The following is a 25,362-nucleotide window of genomic DNA, read 5'->3' as shown; positions in this document are numbered from 1 at the left end:
AAAATTCAAAGTCCCCTCACTCACCACGAAATTCAAATTGATTCTCTCCTCCAATAGAGCTTTCCCTAAAATTTTCAACTCGGTACACAGCCCATGACGACTTATCAAAGCTACATACTAAATTGGTTACTGTTTTTATGAGATCTACTTTTATATGACAGACAAAACTCGACTGTCAATAAGTAGTTCCAGTTCTCTGGCATAAGAAGTCGCACAATTTTGATAAAATTGGAGCCAACTAACCCAATTAGTAATTATATATAGATTATTAAACTTGTCAAAAGAAATTGGTCATGCAATTTTTGGCTGGTCTTATGTAATTATCACTAATTGTAAGGTAGCTAAACATATCTCCTTGAATCAAGCAACCTATATCTGATAAAATACTTTCTTCAGCTTAATACACTTAAGCACTAAAGTGGCTTTCAGAATATATGTGTAATTGGCTATACAAAGTAGCTAAGTGACACTGCGTTAATTATGACCTATCATCATTCAACAAGTCTTTTCATGTTAGACAATTGTAAAAATCCCGCGAAACCATAATCATTACCCTAAATTATTTTAATCGTCATAAGCAAGCTATTGAAAAATCAAAAACATGGGATGGAAATAAGGTCAAGCTTCAATCCAGCGAAAAAGGTTTTCTAGGAAAATTTTATATATTTATTTTCAAAATTTATTAATTGTTTGCATAGAAATTTCATTGTGTTGCTACTATGGTGGCTTTTTCATGACCTAGCGTCAAGTTACGTAGTTTAAAATATCATGTAGACCTTGAGTCTGTTTGACACTGCCTAAATTACGGACAATATTGCTCTTCAAGATAGCATAACGTAGTAAAATGCACAAAGTTCTGCTAGTAAGAAAAATTCTGAGTCGTAGTGTGAAAGGACCATAAACTTTCTTGCATAACTTCATAATCCATGCTAAGAATTAGACTATTGATCAGTCACAGACGTCTAATCTTGGAATCTAATATAAGCCTGAGTTTTATAAGATAATGTACCTTCCAGAGGTCGTTATCAGTCACTTAACTTGTCTCTTATGGGAGCAAGGGTGGTATCCGGAATGAATTTATTGAATTGCTTAGGATCTACCCAGTTAACCTTAGAAACTAAAATATAAGCTATTTATTAGATTTATTGCATCTTTGCATGCTGAGAAACCTTGTTTGATTGTTTTTTCGTGCTGGAAGGAAGAAGTAGCTCACGCAAAAGGATTTTTGTTCGCTTTTGTGCTTCATACTACTTTGGAAAAAAAAACTGAGATAAAATACCATCAAAGGAGCAACAGTTATTTATTTTTTAATTTGATGCATTAATTATATCAGAGGGATTTTCCATAAATGAAAATAAAACTTTAAAACAATTTAAGGTAGTAAAATTAATTCTTGGAAAAATTATCAATAATAATTTGTTGGTACGATTGTGAAGAAGGGCCATTTTAAAACGAAAAAAAGTGAGTGACAACAATAAATATTAAACATATAAATATGTTACAGTCCACGATCAGCGTACAGAAAAAAAAGCTCTATGGTCCAGTCCAAGTCTCAGGGATTTCCCAAGCTTAATATCCCCCAATACCCTTCTTTTCCAGCATTCCTATCCAATTATTGACCTACTCCAAAAGTGGATCCCCAAAAGTTCCCTAAAAACCATCCCAAAACGGCATTCAATAGTTTTACCAATTTTTAACATTCTCCTACTCATACTTTGAGTGAAAGATGTATAAAGAACAATTATTACGACATTTTTGATGCATAGACCGAAGCATGTACTTCCTTCTATCTCCAAGTGGTAACCCGTCCACTCTCACACTTCTCAAACAATAAAAGTAACTTATTTCTTTTTTTTAGATAACTTCGAAGACCACACTGCCTTTCCATGACGAAAGTAAAACAGTTCAAAATAGGGATGAAACCTTTTTATTGACAGTGAACAGATATAAAATTATTTAACTGGATATTTCGGACACATATACATCGTTCATCAGAGTTTTACTGCTGATGATGAACACTGTATATGTGTTCGAAATATCCATTTTAATAATTTTATATCTGTTCACTGTCAATAAAAAGGTTTCATCCCTATTTTGAACTGTTTTACTTTCTTTTTTATAGTTTCAAAAACACTGAAAGTTCACTCAGAGGATGTGTTTCTTGAGTTTTACAACTACTTTTATAGACTGTTTTTATGCATCTCAACCCAACACAGCTCACCCTTCAAACTGAAACAACATCTAACTCTAACCAATACAATTTAATTCCAACAAGATTCAGCCCTACATAAATAGCTGTCGTTTTAGCTACCTTACTGGTCCTTCAATTTATATTGAAAATAAGACATAACACCAAAATTTTAAAACATAGTTTATACAAAAAAGAATAACGTAGAATATATCACCAGACGGGTATCAAAAGAACGAATCTCTATAATTGTAAATTCTCAGAAGAGTAGATTCATAAACCGGACTGTTTTATTTACCCTCTGATAACCGCAAAACAAAAACGGATTGACATACATTGATTTTACGTATCGATCCATTTTTGTTTTACAGGTATTGGGGGGGAAATAAAAAAGGTTGTGAGATTGTTTTTACTCTTCAGAAAATTTACAATTGTGGAGATACGTTCTTTTGATTCTCGACTGAGGTTTTAAATACATGAAAAAGAAGTTCTACATGAAACAACGATTGTATGATTAATTTAAGAGTACCCATTAAAGCCGTGTATAAGGCTGTTTTTTGTGTATGTGAGAATCGCTTCACTCCTTAATTCTTCTCTTTGGCTTTAGCAATACAAAGGATTCGTCTACCAATTTTTGCCTCATTAGTCCTGTAAAATCTAGCATAGCAGAAAATTCTCTCTAACGATTCATTTAATTTTATCCAGGGGTCTTCAGAATCCTGGAAAAGATAGTGAAGCTTCTGTTAATCAGGTGTCTGGAAATGGAGCAAGTATTAAAAATTCTGGACAAATTTCGACAAGCTATAAAAATAATCTTTGGAGCTATTTAACAAAGGTAAGTGGAAAAAGGATATTATATGAAGAAGTATTTCTTGGAATGCATACACGTTGTCCCCCTTCAGTAAAGTTAAGCTGTGGAAGAATGGATGAGGATATCAAATCGTATTGATTTTTCACTTCATCAAATCGGTTCATTTCGGCTAGTTTAGAACTTATTTATGTTTAAGCGTACCCCTCGAGCATAAAGTACCATTCAAAATTTTAATTTCAGCAGTATTTTTAAAGTAATTTTGTGGGCCATGTTTCTAATTACTACCAACGATAAAGATTACTTGAGACCAGATGAATGTAGGTACCAAAGAGAGATTTACTTTAATACAGCTCTGTGGTAAAAAGTGTGCCTTTTGTTTTCATCGGTTAAAATTTAGAACTTATTTCTGCAAGCTAATGACACTACCCCGTTAGTGTTTGTCAAAAAAAAGGTCTGATCTAGATTAATCCGCCTTTTGAAACCTCATAGACTCTCCTGCTATTAAAAGTGATAATAACATTTCATTTTTGTACGCTTTCGATATATTACAAAAATGCCCTAGAGGAGTACAAACAAGAGAAAAAACACACACAAATAATAAAGTGTTATAAATTTATATTCATAATGTTTCTGTTACACTACTATAGGCTATATAAATTTTAAGCCAATAAAATTGAACAAAGCTTTAAACTGGAATACATTAGTTTTTCTGTATGCATTGTTTTGTCAAGCCGTTCGTAGTAACGAGCTGTAAGTAAGAAACGACACGGCTCAATAGTAACCAAAACCTTAATAAATAGAATTTTATCAACAGTATATACGTCAAAAAATGGAATTGGGATGCTTTTTCGAATTATACAAAATTCATCAAATTTAACGGTGTTCATCAGAAGTTACGAGACTAAAAAAAATTCTAATTTTTAAAAAAGGGGAAAGAACCTCCAAAACGTTAATTAATCTTGATGAGAATCACACCATCAGATTCACCATACTACAAAACCTAACTATAGAGATTTCAAGCTCCTATGTACAAAAATGTGGAATTTCGCATTTGTTGTCAGATGAGAGATCACGAGTTCGTGTTTATGTTGTTTTATTGGCAATTTTTTCAGAATGGTTGAAAAATATAATAACTATGTCTTCGAGGGTGATTTAACCCCCCACATTCCCTGGGGGAAGGGCTACAAGTTATGAACTTTGCCCGTTGTTTACCTATAGTATTTGTTATTGGGAAGCATACAGACGTTTTCAGGGGGATTTTTCTGGTGAAGGGAAGGAGGCTTGTTACTTTGGAGGATCTTTTTTCTTTACGTCGGAGGAATTGGAGGTTGTGCTGGAGGAATCTTTCATGGGGAAAGGAAATTTTACACGGACAGGGCTCTGGACTTTCCAGCGCTATTTAAAAAAAATGATCCGAAATTAAATCAAGCAACAAGTTTTTTCAATTGAAAGTAAGGAGCAACGCTAAAATTTAAAATGAACACAAATAATTACGTATATGACAGGATTCGCTGCCTTCTCAAAACTTCGCTATTTACTGCAAGGTTATTTTTAGTGTTTTTGAAAGAGCTTTCAATTCAAATTTAAACGGCCATTGTGATTCAGCGGTCATCAAACAGTTCGTGGTAACAGACTGTAGTAAGAAGCGACCCGGCTCAACAGTAACCAAAACTCTAAAAAATGGAATTTTTATACCAATAGCTACATCAAAAGAATTGCATTTTAATGCTGATTTTAAATATATAAGTTTCATCCAGTTTCGTCTTACCCATCAAAAGTTACGAGCCTGAGAAAATTCGCCTTCTTTTAGAAAATAGGGGGAAACATCCCCTAAAAATCACACCATCATATTCAGCGTATCAGAGAACCCTATTGTAGAAGTTTCAAGCTCCTATCTACAAAAATGTGGAATTTTGTATTTTTTGCCAGAAGGCAGATCACGGATGCGTGTTTATTTGTTGTTTTTTTGTGTTTTTTTTTTCCAGGGGTGATCGTATCGACCCAGTGGTCCTAGAATATTGCGAGAGGGCTCATTCTAACGGAAATGAAAAGTTTTAGTGCCCTTTTTAAGTGACCAAAAAATGGAGGGAACCTAGGCCCCCCTCCCACGCTAATTATTTTTCCAAAGTCAACGGATAAAAATTCTGAGATAGCCATTTTATTCAGCGTAGTCGAAAAACCTTATAACTATGTCTTTGGGGACGACTTACTCCCCCACAGTCCCCGTGGGAGGGGCTACAATTTACAAAATTTGACCAGTGCTTACATATAGTAATAGTTATTGGGAAGTGTACAGACGTTTTCAGGGGGATTTTTTTTATTCGGGGTGGAGGGGTTGAGAAGAGGGGAATATGTTGTCGGAACTTTCCATCGAGGAATTTGTCATGGGGGAAGAAAATTTCCATGAAGGGAGCGCAGGATTTTCTAGCATTATTTAAAAAACACAATGAAAAAATAAATATGAAAAAGTTTTTTTCAACTGGAAGTAGGAGCAGCATTAAAAATTAAAACGAACAGAAATTATTACGCATATGAGGGGCTCACCTCCTCCTAATACCTCGCTCTTTACGCTAAAGTATTTTTAGTAATTTCAACTAATTATTCTACGGCTTTTGTGATTCAGGGGTCATTCTTAATGAATTGGGACAAAATTTAAGCTTTAATGTGAAGAGCGAGGTACTGACCTGGGGGTGAAACCCTATATATATGTAATAAAAACATGAGAATACAAAAGTTCGTTACGTAAGCTAATTTATAAGGTACTTATATCTTTTGCTAATAAAAACATTCGTAAAAAATTAAAAGTTTTAGTTGCCTTTTTAAGTAACCAAAAAATCGGAGGGCAACTAGGTTTCCTCCCCCGCTCCTTTTTTCTCAAAATGATTCGATCGAAACTATGAGAAAGCCATTTATCCATAAAAATAAATATGCAAATTTTGTTTTAATTATTCCTCTGCGGAGAGCCAAAATCAAAACATGCATTGATCCAAAAACGTTCAGAAATTAAATAAAAAAAACAAGTTTTTTTTTAACTGACAGTAAGGAGCGACATTAAAACTTAAAACGAACAGAAATTACTTCGTATATGAAAGGTGCTGCTTCCTCATCAACGCCCCGCTCTTTACGCTAAAGTTTTTTACTGTTTTAAAAAGGAGAGTTGAGAGAAAGAGTCAAACTTTAGCGTAAAGAGCGGGGCGTTGATGAGGAAGCAGCCCCTTTCATATACGAAGTAATTTCTGTTCGTTTTAAGTTTTAATGTCGCTCCTTACTTTCAGTTAAAATAATTTGTTTTTTTTATTTAATTATTATAGAATTGGCACAAATTTCAAACTTTAACATAAAGACCGAGATGTTTAGGAGGCGATGAGCCCCTTCGCATACGCAATATTTTCTGTTTGTTACAAATTTTTACGCTCCACCTTACTTTCGGTTAATTTTTTTTTTAAAGTTTAATCAGCAAAGGGGACTAAAGATATCAAGCTATAAGATTTCTACGAATAGTCCCACTTTTTCTTTTTTTAAGAAGCTAAGTTTTAGCCACTCAAATGCGTTCTAATTCCTGTATCATCAGCTTCGTTATTATTTTCCACCGAAAAAAAACTTGAAGACTATGGCTATTCAAGGGGGAGGGGTTAGGGAAAGCTGTCCTAGATATTTTGGCTGAAAAGGAGCTGCCGAAATTAGTTTTGATGGATATTACGTTGATCACTTACAAGCTCTCATAGGGAGGGGAGGTTAATATTGCCCTGGCACCACAAATTCTAAGAGTGGCGACGTTGAAGATAATAATGCTTGACGTTGAAAGGCAGCTATTTCATCTCGTCACATTTTAAACACAATCCAGACCGTTATCTAATCTATCCTTCCCTCTGTAGTTTCCAAATAGATTTTATCCCGAATAATTTTTCTCCGTCTAAAAATAAACTATCTCCATTTGTTTGAACAGGAGGCTGAAGTGATTAGGTGGTAAAGTTATAATAAATTGGAAGCACCATAGAAAAATGAAACAAGGGATTCTTTAGAAATCAAACTCTATTCTCACTTGTCTGCTCTCAAGTCAAACAGTTCGTAGTAATGAAGTGTAAGTAAGGAGTGAGTCGTGCTACTAGTAACTTAATTTAAGAAAATAGAGTTTTGATAATAATATTTGCATCAAAAGAATTGGCTCTATTATGTTTCTAATATTAAAAAGCTATTAAGTTTAAAGATAAGCATCAAAAGTAATAAACCTCACATGATTTATTTGGTTTTTAAAGAAGGGAGAGAACACCAATAAAAAGAAGTGCGATCTAGATGAAAATCAAACAATGAAATTTCAACTTTTCTTTCTTTGAATTTTAGTTTAAAACTTCCTATTTTGGTTTTGCAAGGAATTTGTTTTATTTTGAACGATTAATATTTTTATCTTTTTTTGCTTTAATTTGTTTTCATTTGCTTCTCAATAGTAAAGGTTGGTTAAAAGTTTTTTTTCAGCTTCAATTTTTTTATGTCTGAGTTGATTGTCGATTATTATGGAACAGAAGATGTTATAGGTGTGCATTTGCTTTAAGCGACAAAATTTAAGTCCGAGGTTTTTAGGGCAATTGGCAAAAAAAGACAGCATTGCCCATTAACTGCATTTTTACACTCATAAATTCCCCCACTAAAGCACTTTTAAACTTTATCGTAAAGGGCTCTAGTTTAAGGGGGGGACCCTCCTTACATACAGAAAAATTTCTCTATGGTCTAATTTCTAATCTTGTTCTTATTTTTTATTTGAAAAATTATTTTTCAATTTAATCGTGTGGATAAGCCAGGCTTTGTGTTAATCTTTCTATTGCAATTACTCAAGAGACATTAAGAACAAAATATAAATTTTTTCGACGAAAGAAGGTTTAAAACATGGCTTCTAAGGCTATTTGCCCTTCAATAATGACCAGTATTCTCAGGAAAGAAGGTTGCCTAAATCTTAGTTTTGTGTTAATCTCTAACACAAAACCTGTGTTAATCTTTCTATTGCAATTACTCAAGAGACATTAAGAACAAAATATAAATTTTTTCGACGAAAGAAGGTTTAAAACATGGCTTCTAAGGCTATTTGCCCTTCAATAATGACCAGTATTCTCAGGAAAGAAGGTTGCCTAAATCTTAGTTTTTCTACTCATTCTAAGCAGTTCTGTTTTTTAATTCTATTTTTTTTTGTCTACGAAATTTTTTTTTTAGGTACCCGTATTGGGAATTTAGCCTATGGTCAATTTATTGGGGAGTTATGCCTATGGATACCCAGAAATATATACAGAAATTAAGTTTTAGTAACTTAGAATCCGTTTCAACCCTTATTTTGATAAGCCGCTTTAATAATAAATCACAGGTCTCCTCTTACCCACTCGGCTTTGATAAAAGGACAACATATGCCATTTTTGTCAAAAATGAGCTATCTATGTGTCGTGCGTAAACTCAACCCGAGGAATCGAATGGTGGAGTCAAAATTGTCCTATCTCGTATCGTAGCAAAAATAAAAAGAGACATACTCCACTTTAGACTTGTAGGGTTAATGTTATGGGGCTATAAAATGGAGGACCTGGCACCTGTCCCCTTTTTGCTAAGGAAAAAAGAGAAATGCATAATAAAAATGGAATAATTTTTAATTTGCTTGGAATACTTGAATTTAATTTATACCACTGAAAAGAGCATAAAAACTTGGTTTTAAAATGTGTTCCGTTTCTGTCCATTAGCTTCATCCTTCAGAGCGATCACAGCTGACAACTTTTTTTCTGTTTTTGGTTATAAAAAGTTATAAAATGGTGTATATCACTCTTTTAATTATCACAGCCAAGCAGAGTCATTACCCACGGAATTACTCACATTAGTCATAGTTTCATAGTTTTAGTCAAACAGTTCGTGGTAACGAACTGTAGTAAGGAGCGACCCGGCTCAATAGTAACCGAAACTCTAAATAATGGAATTTTGATACCAATAGTTACATAAAAAAAAATCGCATTTTAATGCTGATTTCAAATATAGATTAGTTTGAGTATAATATTATTATAAGATTATAATTAGTATAAAATTAGTTTGACCTATCAAAAGTTACGAGCCTAAGAAAATTTGCCTCATAATAGAGAATAGGAGAAAACAACCCCCTAAAAGTCATACAATCTCAACGAAAATCACACCATCAGATTCGGCGTATCAGAGAACCTTACAGTAGAAGTTTCAAGCTCCTATCTACAAAAATGTGGAATTTCGCATTTTTTGCCAGAAGACAAATCACGGATGCGTGTTTATTTGTTTTTTTGTTTGTTTTTTTTTCCCAGGGGTGATCGTATCGACCCAGTGGTCCTAGAATGTCGCAAGAGAGCTCATTCTAACGGAAATTAAAAGTTCTAGTGCCCTTTTTAAGTGACCAAAAAAATTAGAGGGCACCTAGGCCCCCTCCCACGCTCATTTTTTCCCCAAAGTCACCAGATCAAAATTCTGAGATAGCCATTTTATTCACCATAGTCGAAAAACTTAATAACGATGTCCTTGGGGACAACTTACTCCCCCACAGTCCCCGTAGGAGGGGTTGCAAGTTACAACCTTTGACCTGTGTTTACATATAGTAATGGTTACTGGGAAGTGTACGGACGTTTTCAGGGGGATTTTTTTTTAATTTGGGGGTTGGGGGGGAGTTGAGGTCGGGTGGGGGGCTATGTGGGAGGATCTTTCCTTGGAAAAACTTCTCATGGGGGAAGAGACTTTCAATGAGGGGGGCGCAGGATTTTCTAGCATTATTTAAAAACAATGAAAAAATAAACATGAAAAGTTTTTTCTACTGAAAGTGAGGAGCAGCATTAAAATTTGAAACGAGTAGAAATTATTACACATATGAGGGGTTTACCTCCTCATAATACCTCACTCTTTACGCTAAAGTATTTTTAGTAATTTCAACTATTTATTCTACAGCCTTTGTGATTCGAGGGTCATTCTTATGGAACTGGGACAAAATTTAAGCTTTAGTGTAAAGAGCGAGGTATCGACGAGGGGTGAACCCCCTCATATACGCAATAAAAACATACGAATAAAGGAGTTCGTAACGTAAGTTAATTCGTAAATTACGTATATTTTTTACTAATGAAAATGTTCGTGAAAAATTAAAGGTTCTAGTTGCCTTTTTAAGTAATCAAAAATTGGAGGGCAACTAGGCTTCCTCCCTCGCTCTTTTTTCTCAAAATCTTCCGATTAAAACTATGAGAAAGCCATTTAGAAAAAAAATTAATATGCAAATTTTGTTTTAATTATTTATGTGCAGAGAGCCAAGATCAAAACATGCATTAATTAAAAAACGTCCAGAAATTAAATAAAAAAAAGTTTTTTTTTTTAAATGAAAGTAAGGAGCGACATTTAAACTCAAAACGAACAGAGATTACTCCGTAATGAAAGGGGCTTTTCCTTTTTAACGCCCCGCTCTTTACGCTAAAGTTTTTTACTGTTTTAAGACGTAGAGCTAAGAGAAAGAGTCAAACTTTAGCGTTAAGAGTAGGGCGTTGAAAAGGAAAAGCCCCTTTCATATACGGAGTAATCAAACAGTTCGTGGTAACGAACTGTAGTAAGGAGCGACCCGGCTACATCAGATACATCAAAAGAATCGGATTTTCATGCTGATTATAAATATATAAGTTTCATCAAGTTTAGTCTTTGTCATGAAAAGTTAAGAACCTGAGAAAATTTACCTTACTTTGGAAAATAGGGGGATACACCCCCTAAAAGTCATAGAATCTTAATGAAAGTCGCACCATCACCTTCAGCGTATCAGAGAACCCTATAGCAAAAATTTCATGCTCCTATCTACAAAAATGTGGAAGTTCGTATTTTTCGCCAGAAGACAGATCACGGGCGCGTGTTTTTTTGTTCGTTTTTTTTTCCCCCAGGGGTCATCGTATCGACTAAGTTGTCCTAGAATGTCGCAAGAGGGCTCATTCTAATGGAAATGAAAAATTCTAGTGCCCTTTTTAAGTGACCAAAAAATTGGAGGGCAGCTAGGCCCCCTCCCACGCTCATTTTTTCCCCAAAGTCAACGGATCAAAATTTTGAGATAGCCATTTTGTTCCGCATAGTCGAAAATCATAAGAACTATGTCTTTGGGGATGACTTATTCCCCCACAGTCCCTGGGGGAGGGACTGCAAGTTACAAACTGCCACCAGTGTTTACATACAGTAATGGTTATTGGGAAGTGTACAGACGTTTTCAGGGGGATTCTTTTGGTTTGGGGGGTTGGGCTTAGGGAAGGGAACTATGTGGGAGGATCTTTCCTTGAAAGAATATGTCATGGGGGAAGAGAAGCTCAATGAAAAGGGGGCAGGATTTTTTAGCATTACTATAAAAAAAAATGAAAAAATAAACATGAAAAAGTTTTTTCAATTGAAAGTAAAACGAACAGAGACTGTTAAGCATATGAGGGGTTCTAAAAATACTTTAGCATAAAGATTCTAGTCTCATTTATTTTAGCATAGATATATGGATGTAAATCTGTTATATATAAATAAACTAGCTGTTGGGGTGGCGCTTCGCGCCACCCCAACACCTAGTTGGTGGGGCGCTTCGCGCCCCCCAAGCCCCCCCCGCGCGCGTAAGTCGTTACGCGCCATATTAGTTACGCGCCATTGTAGTTGTGTCCCTGTGTCCCACCTGTGAATATAGATAGATTTATATATGTGTTTCAAACTACGTAAAAATTGCGAATATACAACATTCTTGGCTTTCCCACAACTGGGAGCTTTCCGTTTCCAATTGCCAGCAATTGATCTGAAAATGTTTGACCAGAGTCATCGTTTTGCAATCGGACACGCATATTTGTAGTTAATTTTAATATCTTTACGTGTGCCCATAAATTAGGATTTTTCAGGCAAGCATTCATTTCGTCTGCAGGAGTTAAACTACGTAAAAATTGCGAATATACAACATTCTTGGCTTTCCCATTGTCTGTGCATATACAAAGCCGTATGTACTAATAATGACGTAATATGCAAACGCTCTTTTTACAAACAAACAAACATGCATACACACAACTCGTTTTTATATAGATAGATAGATAGATAGATACAATACAAATTAACTGCGTAAAACTTGCGAATATACAACATTCTTCGCTGTCCAATTGTCGCTGCATATAAATAGATTGTCAGGTTTACCGACCCTCGAATATGCAACGTACAATTGTCCATGGGAAAAACAATCAGTATTAAGATCTATACCACATTTTTCTAATGATTGACCTTGAGCTTTGTTAATGGTGATTGCAAATGCTAATCGAATTGGGAATTGCAATCTTTTAAATTGAAAAGGCAGATCCGTTGGAATCATGAGAATGCGAGGAATAAGAACAGCCTCACCCTCAAAAGGCCCTGTCAAGATTGTGGCCTCTATTAGGTTTTCCATTGTTTTTTTTACGGCAAGTCGCGTGCCATTGCAAAGCTTTGGTGGGTTGATATTTCTTAAAAGTATTATTGGTACGCCTATTTTTAGTTGTAGCACGTGTGGTGGAAACCCTGAAAGATCTATGGAATTTAAAAATTCAGATGGATAATTAACCGCTTCATTTGGTTCCAAAACTGTGTCGACTGACTTGTAAAGGACTGCCTGGTCTCGAATCTTGGTCAAAACAATATTGTTGATTTCGTGGACGTCTATATTTTTGGGTGCGAGAATCGCTCTTTCGCTTAGCCATTTATTATTTTTATAATTTTTTAGAATATTCGGAAATACTTTTTCAATCAATTCATTTTTGGACGTCACTATATTACAGAAATCACTGGGAGCTTTCCGTTTCCAATTGCCAGCAATTGATCTGAAAATGTTTGACCAGAGTCGTCGTTTTGCAATCGGACACGCATATTTGTAGTTAATTTTAATATTTTTACGTGTGCCCATAAATTAGAATTTTTCAGGCAAGCATTCATTTCGTCTGCAGGAGTTGATCTAGGTATTATAGGTAATGTTTGCCTGAAATCTCCCGCAAGCAATATTAATGTGCTGCCAAAGGGTTTCGACTTCCCTCTCAAATCTTTCAAGCATTGATCCAGAGCCTCGAGCGATTTTTTGTGTGCCATTGTGCACTCATCCCAAATAATAAGTTTGCATTGCTGCAATACTTTACCCATCCCAGATGATTTGGAAATATTGCACGTGGGAGTTTCTGTAGAATGCAAATTCAGAGGCAATTTCAAAGCGGAATGAGCAGTTCTTCCACCAGGCAGCAATGTTGCGGCTATTCCGGACGACGCAATTGCCAACGCTATATCATTTTTTGATCAAATTGATGCCAGAATCAGTTTTATCACAAACGTTTTACCAGTACCTCCTGGCGCATCCAAAAAGAAAATTTCTCCAACTTTGTTATCGACACAATGCATTATCGTATCATAAATGTCTTTTTGTTCCGACGTTAACTTGGAAATGTTATTTTGTACATACGACAATAGATCACTCGTACTGTAACTTTGTTCACGATCCAATTCTACACATGTCGAAACAGCAGCGATACGGTTAGGTGAAGGCATTCCCAAATCCTGAAGAGGTTTGTTTGCCATACGTACGCACAAATCTTCTATAAGAACTAAAGTGTAGTTATAAATTTCTGATGTAAAATTAAAAGTCATATCTGACGTCTCTAACTGTTTTCGATGGAGTATATCTTCGGACATTTTTTACTTATATTTTTCCCATAACTCTGTAGGAGCTGATGGAGAGCAAGTTGTTAAAATGATGCCAAACAATGCACGAATTTGACTTGGGGTTGACGTTTCGCACGCGTCATTGATGCAGTTATCCCAGTGTTGGTCATTCTCCAATAAATTCAGAGCTTGGCATGCACTACGGTAAGTGTCATGTATAGTACCGTTTACAGTTCTCAAATACTCAAAGGATATCGGACCGGGTACATTCACCAGAAGCAGGCGTAGAAAGAAGCATTCATGTTGATTGGGGTGAACGGTGTAGAGTCTTCCAATCGTGGTATCTTTGAAGATGGTAGGTTGGCCGTCGACTGACTTATCCTGTTTTCGACGTTCAAATACTTTATTTTTAGTATTCCACGTGTAATACGAAGGCAGCAAATGATATATACCCACCAACTAGGTGTTGGGGTGCAGCCCTTTTGGCAGGTGTTGGGGTGCAACCCTTTGGCAGCACATTAATATTGCTTGCGGGAGATTTCAGGCAAACATTGCCTATAATACCTAGATCAACTCCTGCAGACGAAATGAATGATTGCCTGAAAAATTCTAATTTATGGGCACACGTAAAAATATTAAAATTAACTACAAATATGCGTGTCCGATTGCAAAACGATGACTCTGGTCAAACATTTTCAGATCAATTGCTGGCAATTGGAAACGGAAAGCTCCAAGTAGACTCAATTTCAGGACGTATACAAAAACCTGCTGATTTCTGTAATTTAGTGACGTCCAAAAATGAATTGATTGAAAAAGTATTTCCAAATATTCTAAAAAATTATAAAAATAATAAATGGCTAAGTGAAAGAGTGATTCTCGCACCCAAAAATATAGACGTCCACGAAATCAACAATATTGTTTTGACCAAGATTCGAGACCAGGCAGTCCTTTACAAGTCAGTCGACACAGTTTTGGAACCAAATGAAGCGGTTAATTATCCATCTGAATTTTTAAATTCCATAGATCTTTCAGGGTTTCCACCACACGTGCTACAACTAAAAATAGGCGTACCAATAATACTTTTAAGAAATATCAACCCACCAAAGCTTTGCAATGGCACGCGACTTGCCGTAAAAAAAACAATGGAAAACCTAATAGAGGCCACAATCTTGACAGGGCCTTTTGAGGGTGAGGCTGTTCTTATTCCTCGCATTCCCATGATTCCAACGGATCTGCCTTTTCAATTTAAAAGATTGCAATTCCCAATTCGATTAGCATTTGCAATCACCATTAACAAAGCTCAAGGTCAATCATTAGAAAAATGTGGTATAGATCTTAATACTGATTGTTTTTCCCATGGACAATTGTACGTTGCATATTCGAGGGTCGGTAAACCTGACAATCTATTTATATGCAGCGACAATTGGACAGCGAAGAATGTTGTATATTTGCAAGTTTTACGCAGTTAATTTGTATTGTATCTATCTATCTATATAAAAACGAGTTGTGTGTATGCACGTTTGTTTGTTGTAAAAAGAGCGTTTGCATATTACGTCATTATTAGTACATACTGCTTTGTATATGCACAGACAATGGGAAAGCCAAGAATGTTGTATATTCGCAATTTTTACGTAGTTTAACTCCTGCAGACGAAATGAATGCTTGCCTGAAAAATTCTAATTTATGGGCACACGTAAAAATATTAAAATTAACTACAAATATGCGTGTCCGATTGCAAAACGATGACTCTGGTCAAACATTTTCAGATCAATTGCTGGCAATTGGAAACGGAAAGCTCCCAGTAGTGGGAAAGCCAAGAATGTTGTATATTCGCAATTTTTACGTAGTTTGAAACACATATATAAATCTATCTATATTCACAGGTGGGACACAGGGACACAACTACAATGGCGCGTAACTAATGTGGCGCGTAACGACTTACGCGCGCGGGGGGGCTTGGGGGGGCTTGAAGCGCCACCCCAACAGCTAGTATATTTATATATAACAGATTTACATCCATATATCTATGCTAAAATAAATGAGACTAGAATACATAATAAATAGACTAAATAAATGGTGTAGGATTCTCAGAATAGACTGAGGCTCCTTAGTATACTAACACTTCTGAATACTTTCATCTTATTCTAATCGAGACGTTGCTTAAAAATAGGCTTTCGACAAAAAATTCCACCAAAAAAATTAAAATAAGGTATTTAAGTACACTAACTGAACCTGTCATCGGCTCTTGGTTTTAACTTCAATTTTTGTACTATCAATTTTTCTGTTTTTTTTTTTTATTCTTCTGATTAATGCAATCATTGAGAGATCTTAAAAGAGCAATCAGCCTTCGTAAGAACAATCTCGATGTACAGGGAAATCTTACCTTACCTAATTGAAAACTACCGTTAACTTGAAAGATTTCCCTCAACTTTAAGCTCCCTTTGCACAGAGTTTGTTGTGAAATGTAGCAGGCTACTGAAAGGCTACACTTAAAGTGGAGAGATCAGGATGAAACTTGGTGGAAAGAATAAGCAAAAGTCCAAGATACGTGACTGACATAACCGGACCGGATCCGCTCTCTTTGGTGGAGTTTGGGGGGGGGGGAGTAATACGGGAAAATTAGAAAAAATGAGGGATTCGTAACTTACGAACGGATGATCAGATCTTAATGAAATTTGATATTTACAAGGATTGTGTTTTAAAACTCTCATTTTAAATCACGACAGGATCCAGTGACAGAAGAATCTTATGTCTCAGATGCTCCATTTTCAATTCGAATGGGATCCGGTGACATAGAGGGTTGGAGGAGGGAAACAGAAATCTTGGAAATCGGAAATCATGGAAAACGCTTACAGTGGAGAGATCAGGATGAAACTTGATGTGAATAATAAGTACAAGTTATATATACGTGATTGGCATAATTAGAAAGGATCCGTTCTCTTTGGGGGACCTGGAGGTTGTTAATTTGGAAAGATTAGAAAAATTGAGGTATTTTTAACTTGAGAACGGGTGACCCGATCTTAATGAAATTTGATATTTAGAAGGAAGTCATGTCTCGGAGCTCTTATTTTAAGTCCCGACCAGATCTGTTGACATTGAGGGGAGTTGAAGAGGGAAACCAGAAATCTTGGAAAACACTTAGAGTGGAAAGATCGGGATGAAACTTGGTGGGTAGAATAAGAAAATTTCTGAGGTACGTGATTGACGTAACCGGACTGGATCCGCTCTTTTTGGGGGAGTTAGGGGGTGGGGTTCAGTGCTTTGGCGTGTTTGGTGCTTCTGGACGTGCTAGGATGATGAAAATTGGTAGGCGTGTCAGGGAGCTCTACAAATTGACTTGACAAGGTCGTTTTCTCCAATCCGACCATCTGGGGGGCTGAAGGCAGCGGAAAAATTAGAAAAATTGAGGTATTTTAACTTACGAGTGGGTGATCGGATGTAAATGAATTTTGATATTTAGAAGGTTCTCATGACTCAGAGCTTTTATTTGAAATCCCGACTGGCATTAAGCCTCTGATTTTCCTTTTAAATCAACCTATTGATTCTTAGAATTTTGCTAGAGCTCATACCATATGAGCTCTTGGCTCTTCCGACCTCGTCACAAGTGCCATATGAGCTCTTAGCTCTTGTTTTCCAGAAGAAAGATCACGGATTCGTGTTTATTATTTTTCCCGGGGGAGATTATAGTAACCCAGTGGTTCTAGAGTATCGTGAGAGGGTTCATCCGAACGAAAATTAAAATCTCTAGTGCTCTTTTCAGGTGAAAAAAATTGGAGGGCAACTAGGCCCCCTTCCACGCTCATGTGTTTCCCAAAGTCACCCGATCAAAATTTTGAGATAACCATTTTGTTCAACATAGTCAAAAAATCCAATAAACATATATTTAAAGATGACTTAATATCCCACAGTCCCTAAGGGAAGGGCTGGCAAGTTATGAACTTTATCAATTGTTTACATATAGACCTAGTATTGGTTATTGGGAAGTATACTGACGTTTGCATGGTGATTTTTCTGGTAGGGCGGCTGGAGGAGGGGGTTATGTGGGAAGATCTTTCCATGAAGGAAGTCTTCATGGGAGAAGGGACATTTCTATGAAGGGGTGCCGGATTTTCAAGCATTATTTAAAAAACGATCAGAAATTGAATAAAAAAACAAGTTTTTTCATCTGAAGATAAGGAGAAACATTAAAAATTAAAACAAGCAGAAATTATTACGTATATGAGGGGGTTCAAACCCTAGTCAATACCTCGATCTTTACGTTAAAGTTTTTTTAGTCATTTATTCTAATTAATCGGCCTTTCTGATTCAGTGGTCATTCTTAAAGAATCGAGACAAAATTTGAACTTGAGCGTATAGGAAAGGGAACCACCCCCCTCATATACGTAAAAATTTGTGTTCTTTTCATCGTTTTAGTGTTGGTCCTTACTTTCAGTTGAATTTTTTTTCTGTATTAATTTCCATATAGATAGATGATTGCGATTACCAATTAATAACAGAAAACTTATTGGTGAAAATTGACGTATTTCACGTAAAACAATTGGCAATGTCGGCAATTCTCGGCTAAGCGAAGTACAGCATGTAGATGACGCGTCTTCAGAGATGCCGCAGCCCAACCAGAGGTGGCAATTGGACATATTTTATCTCGAAAGGACACATTCTCATGCGCCCTGACAAAATGACATAAAACGGCAAAAATAGACTCATTTTAGGAAATTAGTGCATAAAATGGCAAAAAAAGGGACATATTTTTTAATTAAATGACATAAAATGAAAATTTCCCAACTGAATATTTTTTTAAAACAAAAGAAAATATCACTTTTCACCAATGTAACGAATTTTACTCCTCCTTTTATAGCATCCAGATTTTGCCAGAGATGTTGCAAGTAAAGGTTTTTCTCCAAAGTAAGAAATTTTCATATTTATATGAGTGTCGTGCTTTCACACTAGGTCATTTGTATTAATGTTCTAAGCGTGTATCTTATCGTTTTCGTTACATGTTATGTTAAATAACCATTTTCAAAGAGGTTACAAAGGGTTTTGGTCAATAATACAGCTGGTAAATAAAATAACCTCAAGTTTCTTAGATTTCAAGATGAATGAATTTTATCTAAGATGTCATATTTTTGACTTCTCAGTGGACACATTCATGGAACAAGGGACTTTTTCTGTGGGGGGAGGAACTTAGAATATTTTTGGGGGGAGGAAGTCATAATTTTTCTGTCTCTTACAAAGTATGTACGATGTAGGTTTTTATTTCTTTAATGCCTCTCATCAGATAGAATTTTTGCTACTTTATATTAGATTATTTTTATGAACTCTTCACCCTTTTTCTTCCATGGCAATGATAAGATTCCACAAGGTGCTTTTAAGCAGGCAAACCAACTATTTAGGTAACTATTCTATTACCATTTATTTTTACCATTGTTGATTACCATTCACTTTTTGTCAGATTGAATTTTTTTTTTTTTTTTTTTTTTTTTTTTTTTTTTTTTTTTTTTTTTTTTTTTTTTTTTTAACTGAAACTAAGGAGTAACATTAAAACTTAAAACGAATAAAAATTATTGCTTATATGAGGGTGGTCGCCCTCTCCTCAATATCTCGCTCTTTACGCTAAGGTTTTTTTTTAGAACTTTTAGGGAGCTTATTATTCTAATTAAACGGCATCTGGAATTCAAGAGTTATTCTTAAATAACTTGAACAAAAATTGCAACTTTAGATTTCTGTTAGTTCTAAGTTTTATTGTGGCTCCTTACTTTCAGTTGAAAAAACTTGCTATTTTATTTAATTTCTTATCTTTTTTGAAAAATATTGGGAAATCTAGCTCCCCCTCCGTGGAACATTTCCTTCTCCCAGGAAAGATTCCTCCATTGAAAGATCCTTCCATGTAACCCCCTCCCCACCATCTACCAGAAAAATCTCCCCTAAGAGACGTCTTTTGACTTTCGAATAACAATATTATATGTAAACAATGGGCAAAGTTCTTAGTTGGCAGTGCATCCCCCGAGGACACTGGGGTGTCAAGTCGTCCTCAAAGACATAGTTATTAGATGACTATGCTGAAAACAATGAATATCTCAAAATCTTGATAAGGCAGCTTTTGGGAAAAAATGAGCGTGGGAGGGAGGCTAACTGCCCTTTAATATTTTAGCCCACTTAAAAAGGGCACTGAAACTTTTGAATTCTGATCAAATGAGCCCTCTTCCGATTTTCTTAGGTCAATGGTTCGATGCGATCACCCATGGGAAAAAACAAACAAATAAACACGCATCCGTGATTTTTCTTCAGTCAAAACATCCAAAATTCTCCATTTTTATTGCACTTGTTATTTACCAAGGGACATATAGCGATCGCAATTTCTGTCCGTTGGTCTGTCGGTCTGTCTGTCTGTTGTTCCCTGTTTTGCTAGTTCAGGCACTTGCAGATAAGCTAGGACGATTAAAGTTAGCAGGCGCATCATAAATCAGACCAGATTAAATTAGAAAAAGTCGTTTCCCCGATTTGACCATCTGGGGGGGGGTGGAAGGACGTTCAATTCGGAAAAATTAGAAAAATTGAGGTATTTTTAACTTACGAATTGGTGATCAGATCTTAAGGAAAGTTAGTATTTAGAAGGACCTTGTGGCTCGGTGCTCTTTTTTTTTTAACTCTGGTGATCTCTGGTAAGATCTGGTGAGATTGGGGAGAGTTAGAAGGGGAAACCGGAAATCTTGGACAACGCTTAGAGTGGAGAGAACGGGATGAAACTTGGTGGGCAGAATAAACACAAATCCTAGATACGTGATTGACATAATCACACCGGATCTGATCTCTTTGGGGGAGTTGTGGGGGCATAATTCGGTAATTCGGAAAAACTAGAAAAAATAAGGTATTTTTAACTTAAAAGGGGGGGGGGTCGGATTTAAATGAAATTTGATGTTTAGAAGGACATCATGTCTCAGAGGTCTTTTTTTTCAAATCTTGACTGGATCCGGTGATATTGGGGGGGAGTTGGAGGGGAAAACCGAAATCTTAGAAAACGCTTAGAGTGGAGAGGTCGGGATGAAACTTGTTGGGAAGACTAAGCATAATCCTAGATATGTGATTGACATAAATGGGCCAGATCCGCTCTCTTTGGGGGAGTTGGGAGGGGGTCCAGTGTTTTGGCGAGTTTGGTGTTTATGGGCGTGCTAGGACGATGAAAATTAGTAGGTGTGTCAGGGACCTGCACAAATTGACTTGATAACAGTCGTTTTACTGATTTTACCATCTGGGGGGCGGGAGGGAGTGGAGATCGTGAAAATTGAGGTATGTTTATCTTACGAATGCGTAATCGGATCTTAATAAAACTAGATATATAGAAAGATAACATGTCTCAGATTTTCGATTCGGATCGGATTCAGGGACATAGGGGGTGCAGGGGGAAAATGGAAATCTTGGATATTGGAAATCTTGTTACCGCTTAGAGTGGAGAGATCGGGATGAAACTTGATGGGAAGAATAAGCACAACTTCTAGATACGTGATTGAGATAACCAGACCGGATCTGCTCTCTTTGGGGGAGTTGGGGGATTTCTAGTGCTTTGGTGAGTTCGAGAATAATCACAAGCAGTAATTACGTGATTGACATAAGTGGACCAGATCTGATCTCTTTGGGAGAGTTGGAGGGATTTCTAGTGGTTTGGTGAGTTCGGTGCTTATTGACGTACTAGGACGATGAAATCGATAACTCTAGTACCGAGTCTAATTTTAGGTTCCGACCTCGACAGAAGTGCCATATGAGCTCATGGCTCTTGTTGTTCATAGGAGCTTGAAACCTTTACAGTAGAGTTTTCTAGTATGCTTAATACGACGATGTCAACTTTTTTTAAAAATTGGCAAATTTTCTCAGATTGTATTTTGAAGGGTAACCTTAAATTCGATGAATTTTGTATATTTTGAATAAGCATCAAAATGTGATTTTTGTCATGTATCTATTGTTATCAAGATTCTTTTTCTGATTGTTTCGGTTTTTTTTAGCCAAATTACTTCTTACTTACAGTTCGGAACTGTTTGATGTGTGGCAAATTTTTACTAACTCGAGTATTGCACTGCCTTTTCTAGGTTATCCAATACCTATTTAGGTAATAAATATATATGTGAAATACTAAAACTTTGCAATACAAGATTTTTTTTGCACGACTTACTCAGCCAAGGTTCAAGTCTTGGCTTGTAGTACGCATGTCTCTTCACGTTCGTGTGGTAAATATAGTAGCTCAGAAACCCTTTTGAAAAGAAAACACCCAATTTGTAAGATGAATATGAAAAAGAAATGCAATACGATTGTTTGTCTCTCTTGGGATAAGGTTTGTCCATTTTTTGTTCCAACTACATTGTGTGTTATATTTTTGCAAAAGGGCAATTTAAAGTTGGCTGGAACGCAAAGTTTCTTTCTCTTAGGTGATCTTTTGCGCTGCATTTGAAAAGATGATTCGTATTCTAGAGCGAACTGCTTCTAAGACAGGGCCAAAATAGAAATTAGAATATTATAAATGAAACCTACGAGCACTTTTAAGAAATAATGTTCAAAGTCAATTTAGAACTTAATTACTTGATCAAAAACTGTTAACTGTCATAATTATTAAGACATTTTGTTAAAGGAGTAATATTAAATGAATAAAATCATTTCTTAGCTTATAGAGGTCGACGTCACTCAGTTATAGGCAACAAGAAATGGTTCTTAGTCACGGAAATATTAAAAATAAATAATAATAATAATAATAATAATAATAATAATAATAATAATAATAATAATAATAATAATAATAATAATAATAATAATAATAATAATAATAATAATAATAATAGTAATAATAAAGATAGTAACAATAATAAATAATAGAAAAGTTATTTCTCTTGAAGCCTTCGGTCACGAAAATACAAAATGAAAAGTTCAGTTCTAATTGTTATTGAAAAAATTGTCATAACACCTACGTATCACCACGTAAAATAAACAATACACCAATTACAAAAATCTTCTGTTACTAGTCTGATAAGTTGTCTAAATATTTCCACACCCATAAAACGCTTATCCCTCACTATACATTCAACCATCTTTCATAAGCCAGAAATGTTCATACTCTTCTTATCGCAATCCACAATTCTTCGCACATACCCGTTATAAATGACCCTTCGTCTTATCCATATCTCAACACATGGGGCAAAAGAAATACGCAGAGAACTCTCCATATTTAGTGATGGGTACACCACGCATAGTTGGTAAAAAATCATCATTGGTATCTGGAATTTCGTGAAACTCCCCTTAATTGCTTCATAAAATTAACTCGTAGATCAAATTGACCGTACTACTCCTATGATCCTATCGAATCTAGAATCTGACATACGTAGGATACTGTAACTTTTTTTTTCTGAAACTAATGAGTAGTACCGAAAAGGAAAAGAAAAACTTGGGGCCTAAAACTGTTGTACAAACTGCAAAGACCCGTCCACTCTTATCTTCCATTATTTTGCTAACCTTTAAGTGTTAAAGCACTATTTATCGGGATTGAACAAATAGACAAACTGAGCGTTCGAACGAAAGTCCATGTCTCTGCTTTGATGGAATAAATGGTTTTCTTTTAAATGCTTTAATAATATCTTTAAAATTTATATAATACTGAATTGATTCAGCATGCTATACCAAAATCGATCACGTTACTAGGTGGTATCGACTGTAATCTAAGATCACCGGTCCATGTAGGCACCCTTAGATCTAAGAAACGTCTATAAATTCCCTTTTCCCATAGTTTTGCAAACCTTTAAGTTCTAATTCACTCTATTCAACAGGATTGAACTAGTAAAAATAGAGCATTCGAACAAAGTTTTTTGTCCCTGCTTTGGTATAAGAGATGGTTGTTCTTTAAAATATTATTCAAGATTAAGATCTTCAAAGACTGTAAGATACTGAACTGATTAAGCATTATCCTCTTTATGCTATATTTTTTTAAACTCGATCCCGCTTAAAGATCATATTAGCTGTAGTCTAATATAGCCTATAAGGTTACTACCATAGGTCTAAACCATATCTATAAATTATGTTTCGTTTAGTCGATTCTAGCCACTAAGAAAATGAACAAATATTGCCTTACAAGTCCCTCTGTTCTCTCATTGCGGGGGAAGTATTGTCAAAACTGTATTTTAGTCTTTTGCTTTTCATTCTTAAACGCTATTAGAAGAATTGTACTCCTACAATAATGTTTGCCCTAACAAACCAAAATATCTGGACAGGCTCAAGGGGCTGGTTGTCACTGCCAAAGAAAAGGGTCCTTGTTTGTGCAATATAAATACTCGTATAAGCGTAGTATTAGATTGATAAGATTATGCTCAATCTAAGAACTGGCTTTAAAGAACCAAGAGTAGTGAAAATGAAATATGATTGTTTCAATTGGTTATTTGAAAATTTGCACGACTATATGCATATTGAACAATCATCAAACATCAGAAATTCAGTTTTAAAGCCACGTCAATGAAATCCCGGATCATCTGCAGGTGCGTGAAATAAGAGTTTCTAGGAATTGCGGTGTGGATTACTTGGTTTTAAATACGTTAAATAGGAGCTATGTGGCTAATTGAAGCGCTAGCAAAGAGAGTAAATACATATTCCGTGTTTGTTCTTATACATGAAAAGAAAAGTGTCAATGTGGACTTGTCAGGGAGGAGGCTTTTGCATCTTAGGGTGACTCTTGGCTTTCAGTAGCAGGAGGATCTCCTTTTGCTTAGGTGTTCAAACCACGCGAGATCTGACGAGAAATAAACTCCAAGAAGGAGTGTGTCTGCTCTTGTTATTGCCTCTCCTTTGAAAATAAAAAAGGGTGATCCTTTTTATTCTGTGCCTTCAAAATTCGTACAGTTTTGGTAGTAGCGGGCATCAGATTCAAAAAAAAGAAACGTGGTTGAAAAATCAGCAAAATATTAACTACAGCTTAAGAACGTTTGTTTCTCCTTTGTAGGTGTTGTAGTCTTTTGGAATTACCAGATTGGTAACGTTCGGATTTCTAGGGATGAAAATAGGTGTCAAATTTATCAGTTAGTTTTGCTTTATTATTCAGTGTGGTATCACGTTACTACCCTAAAAACTTCTGAATTTGAAAGCAACCAAAAAAATTTGAGACCCCCTTGTTTTAAGGTGAAAAAAGGATCTGAGATGAATAAAAGTTTTTATTTTGATGAACTTGGTGCTTTAAAAATAAATGAAAAGTTTTCAAGAGATATAAAGTAATGAAAATCTCAATGAGTCAATAAAACAGAGATAAATACAGACATAAGTCAGTAATATGGATGTGAGACAAAAAATATTCATTGATATTTGTATGTATTTATAAATTTATTGCCCATCATAATGGAATAATACAAAACTGATGGAGTAATAATGATATAAAAGGAAAAAATAACTTCTAACAAATTAAAACAAAGGCAAAACAAAGAAAACTGACAAATACAAATAAGGGCAATCTTGCACTGGGATGAGCACGTGATCATCGAACAGCAATTTCAAGGGTACCGACGTTATTGCTCAAGCACTGAACAAATCAGGAGCTATATCACAACAGAATACCATCTGAAAGAGTAAAGTCAGATGCTCAATCAGGAGAGGAGACTCATATCCTAGATACTTTGCACAGAAGCCGTCAATACTACGGAAAATTTTCTTTGCAGCTCAGAAATGTATTCGGTTGCATCAGATCGGGTAATAATGAAAATTGTGTCATCACTTG

General features: G+C 35.6%; 1 protein-coding gene across 5 annotated transcripts in view; it reads left to right on the top strand.

Moving 5' to 3' along the window:
• Positions 1 to 25,362, top strand: part of LOC136030473 (dopamine D2-like receptor) — a 310,646-nt gene that overhangs the window by 231,831 nt on the left and 53,453 nt on the right. For all 5 annotated transcript variants that reach the window (XM_065709482.1, XM_065709483.1, XM_065709481.1 and 2 more), the window contains one exon: positions 2,894 to 3,023. In XM_065709482.1, the coding sequence (XP_065565554.1) occupies positions 2,894 to 3,023 (130 nt within the window). The remainder of the gene's footprint in view (positions 1 to 2,893; positions 3,024 to 25,362) is intronic.

Source organism: Artemia franciscana, chromosome 8 (genome assembly GCF_032884065.1).
Source record: "Artemia franciscana chromosome 8, ASM3288406v1, whole genome shotgun sequence".
NCBI classification, from domain to species: domain Eukaryota; kingdom Metazoa; phylum Arthropoda; class Branchiopoda; order Anostraca; family Artemiidae; genus Artemia; species Artemia franciscana.
This window is presented reverse-complemented; position numbering and strand designations above follow the sequence as displayed.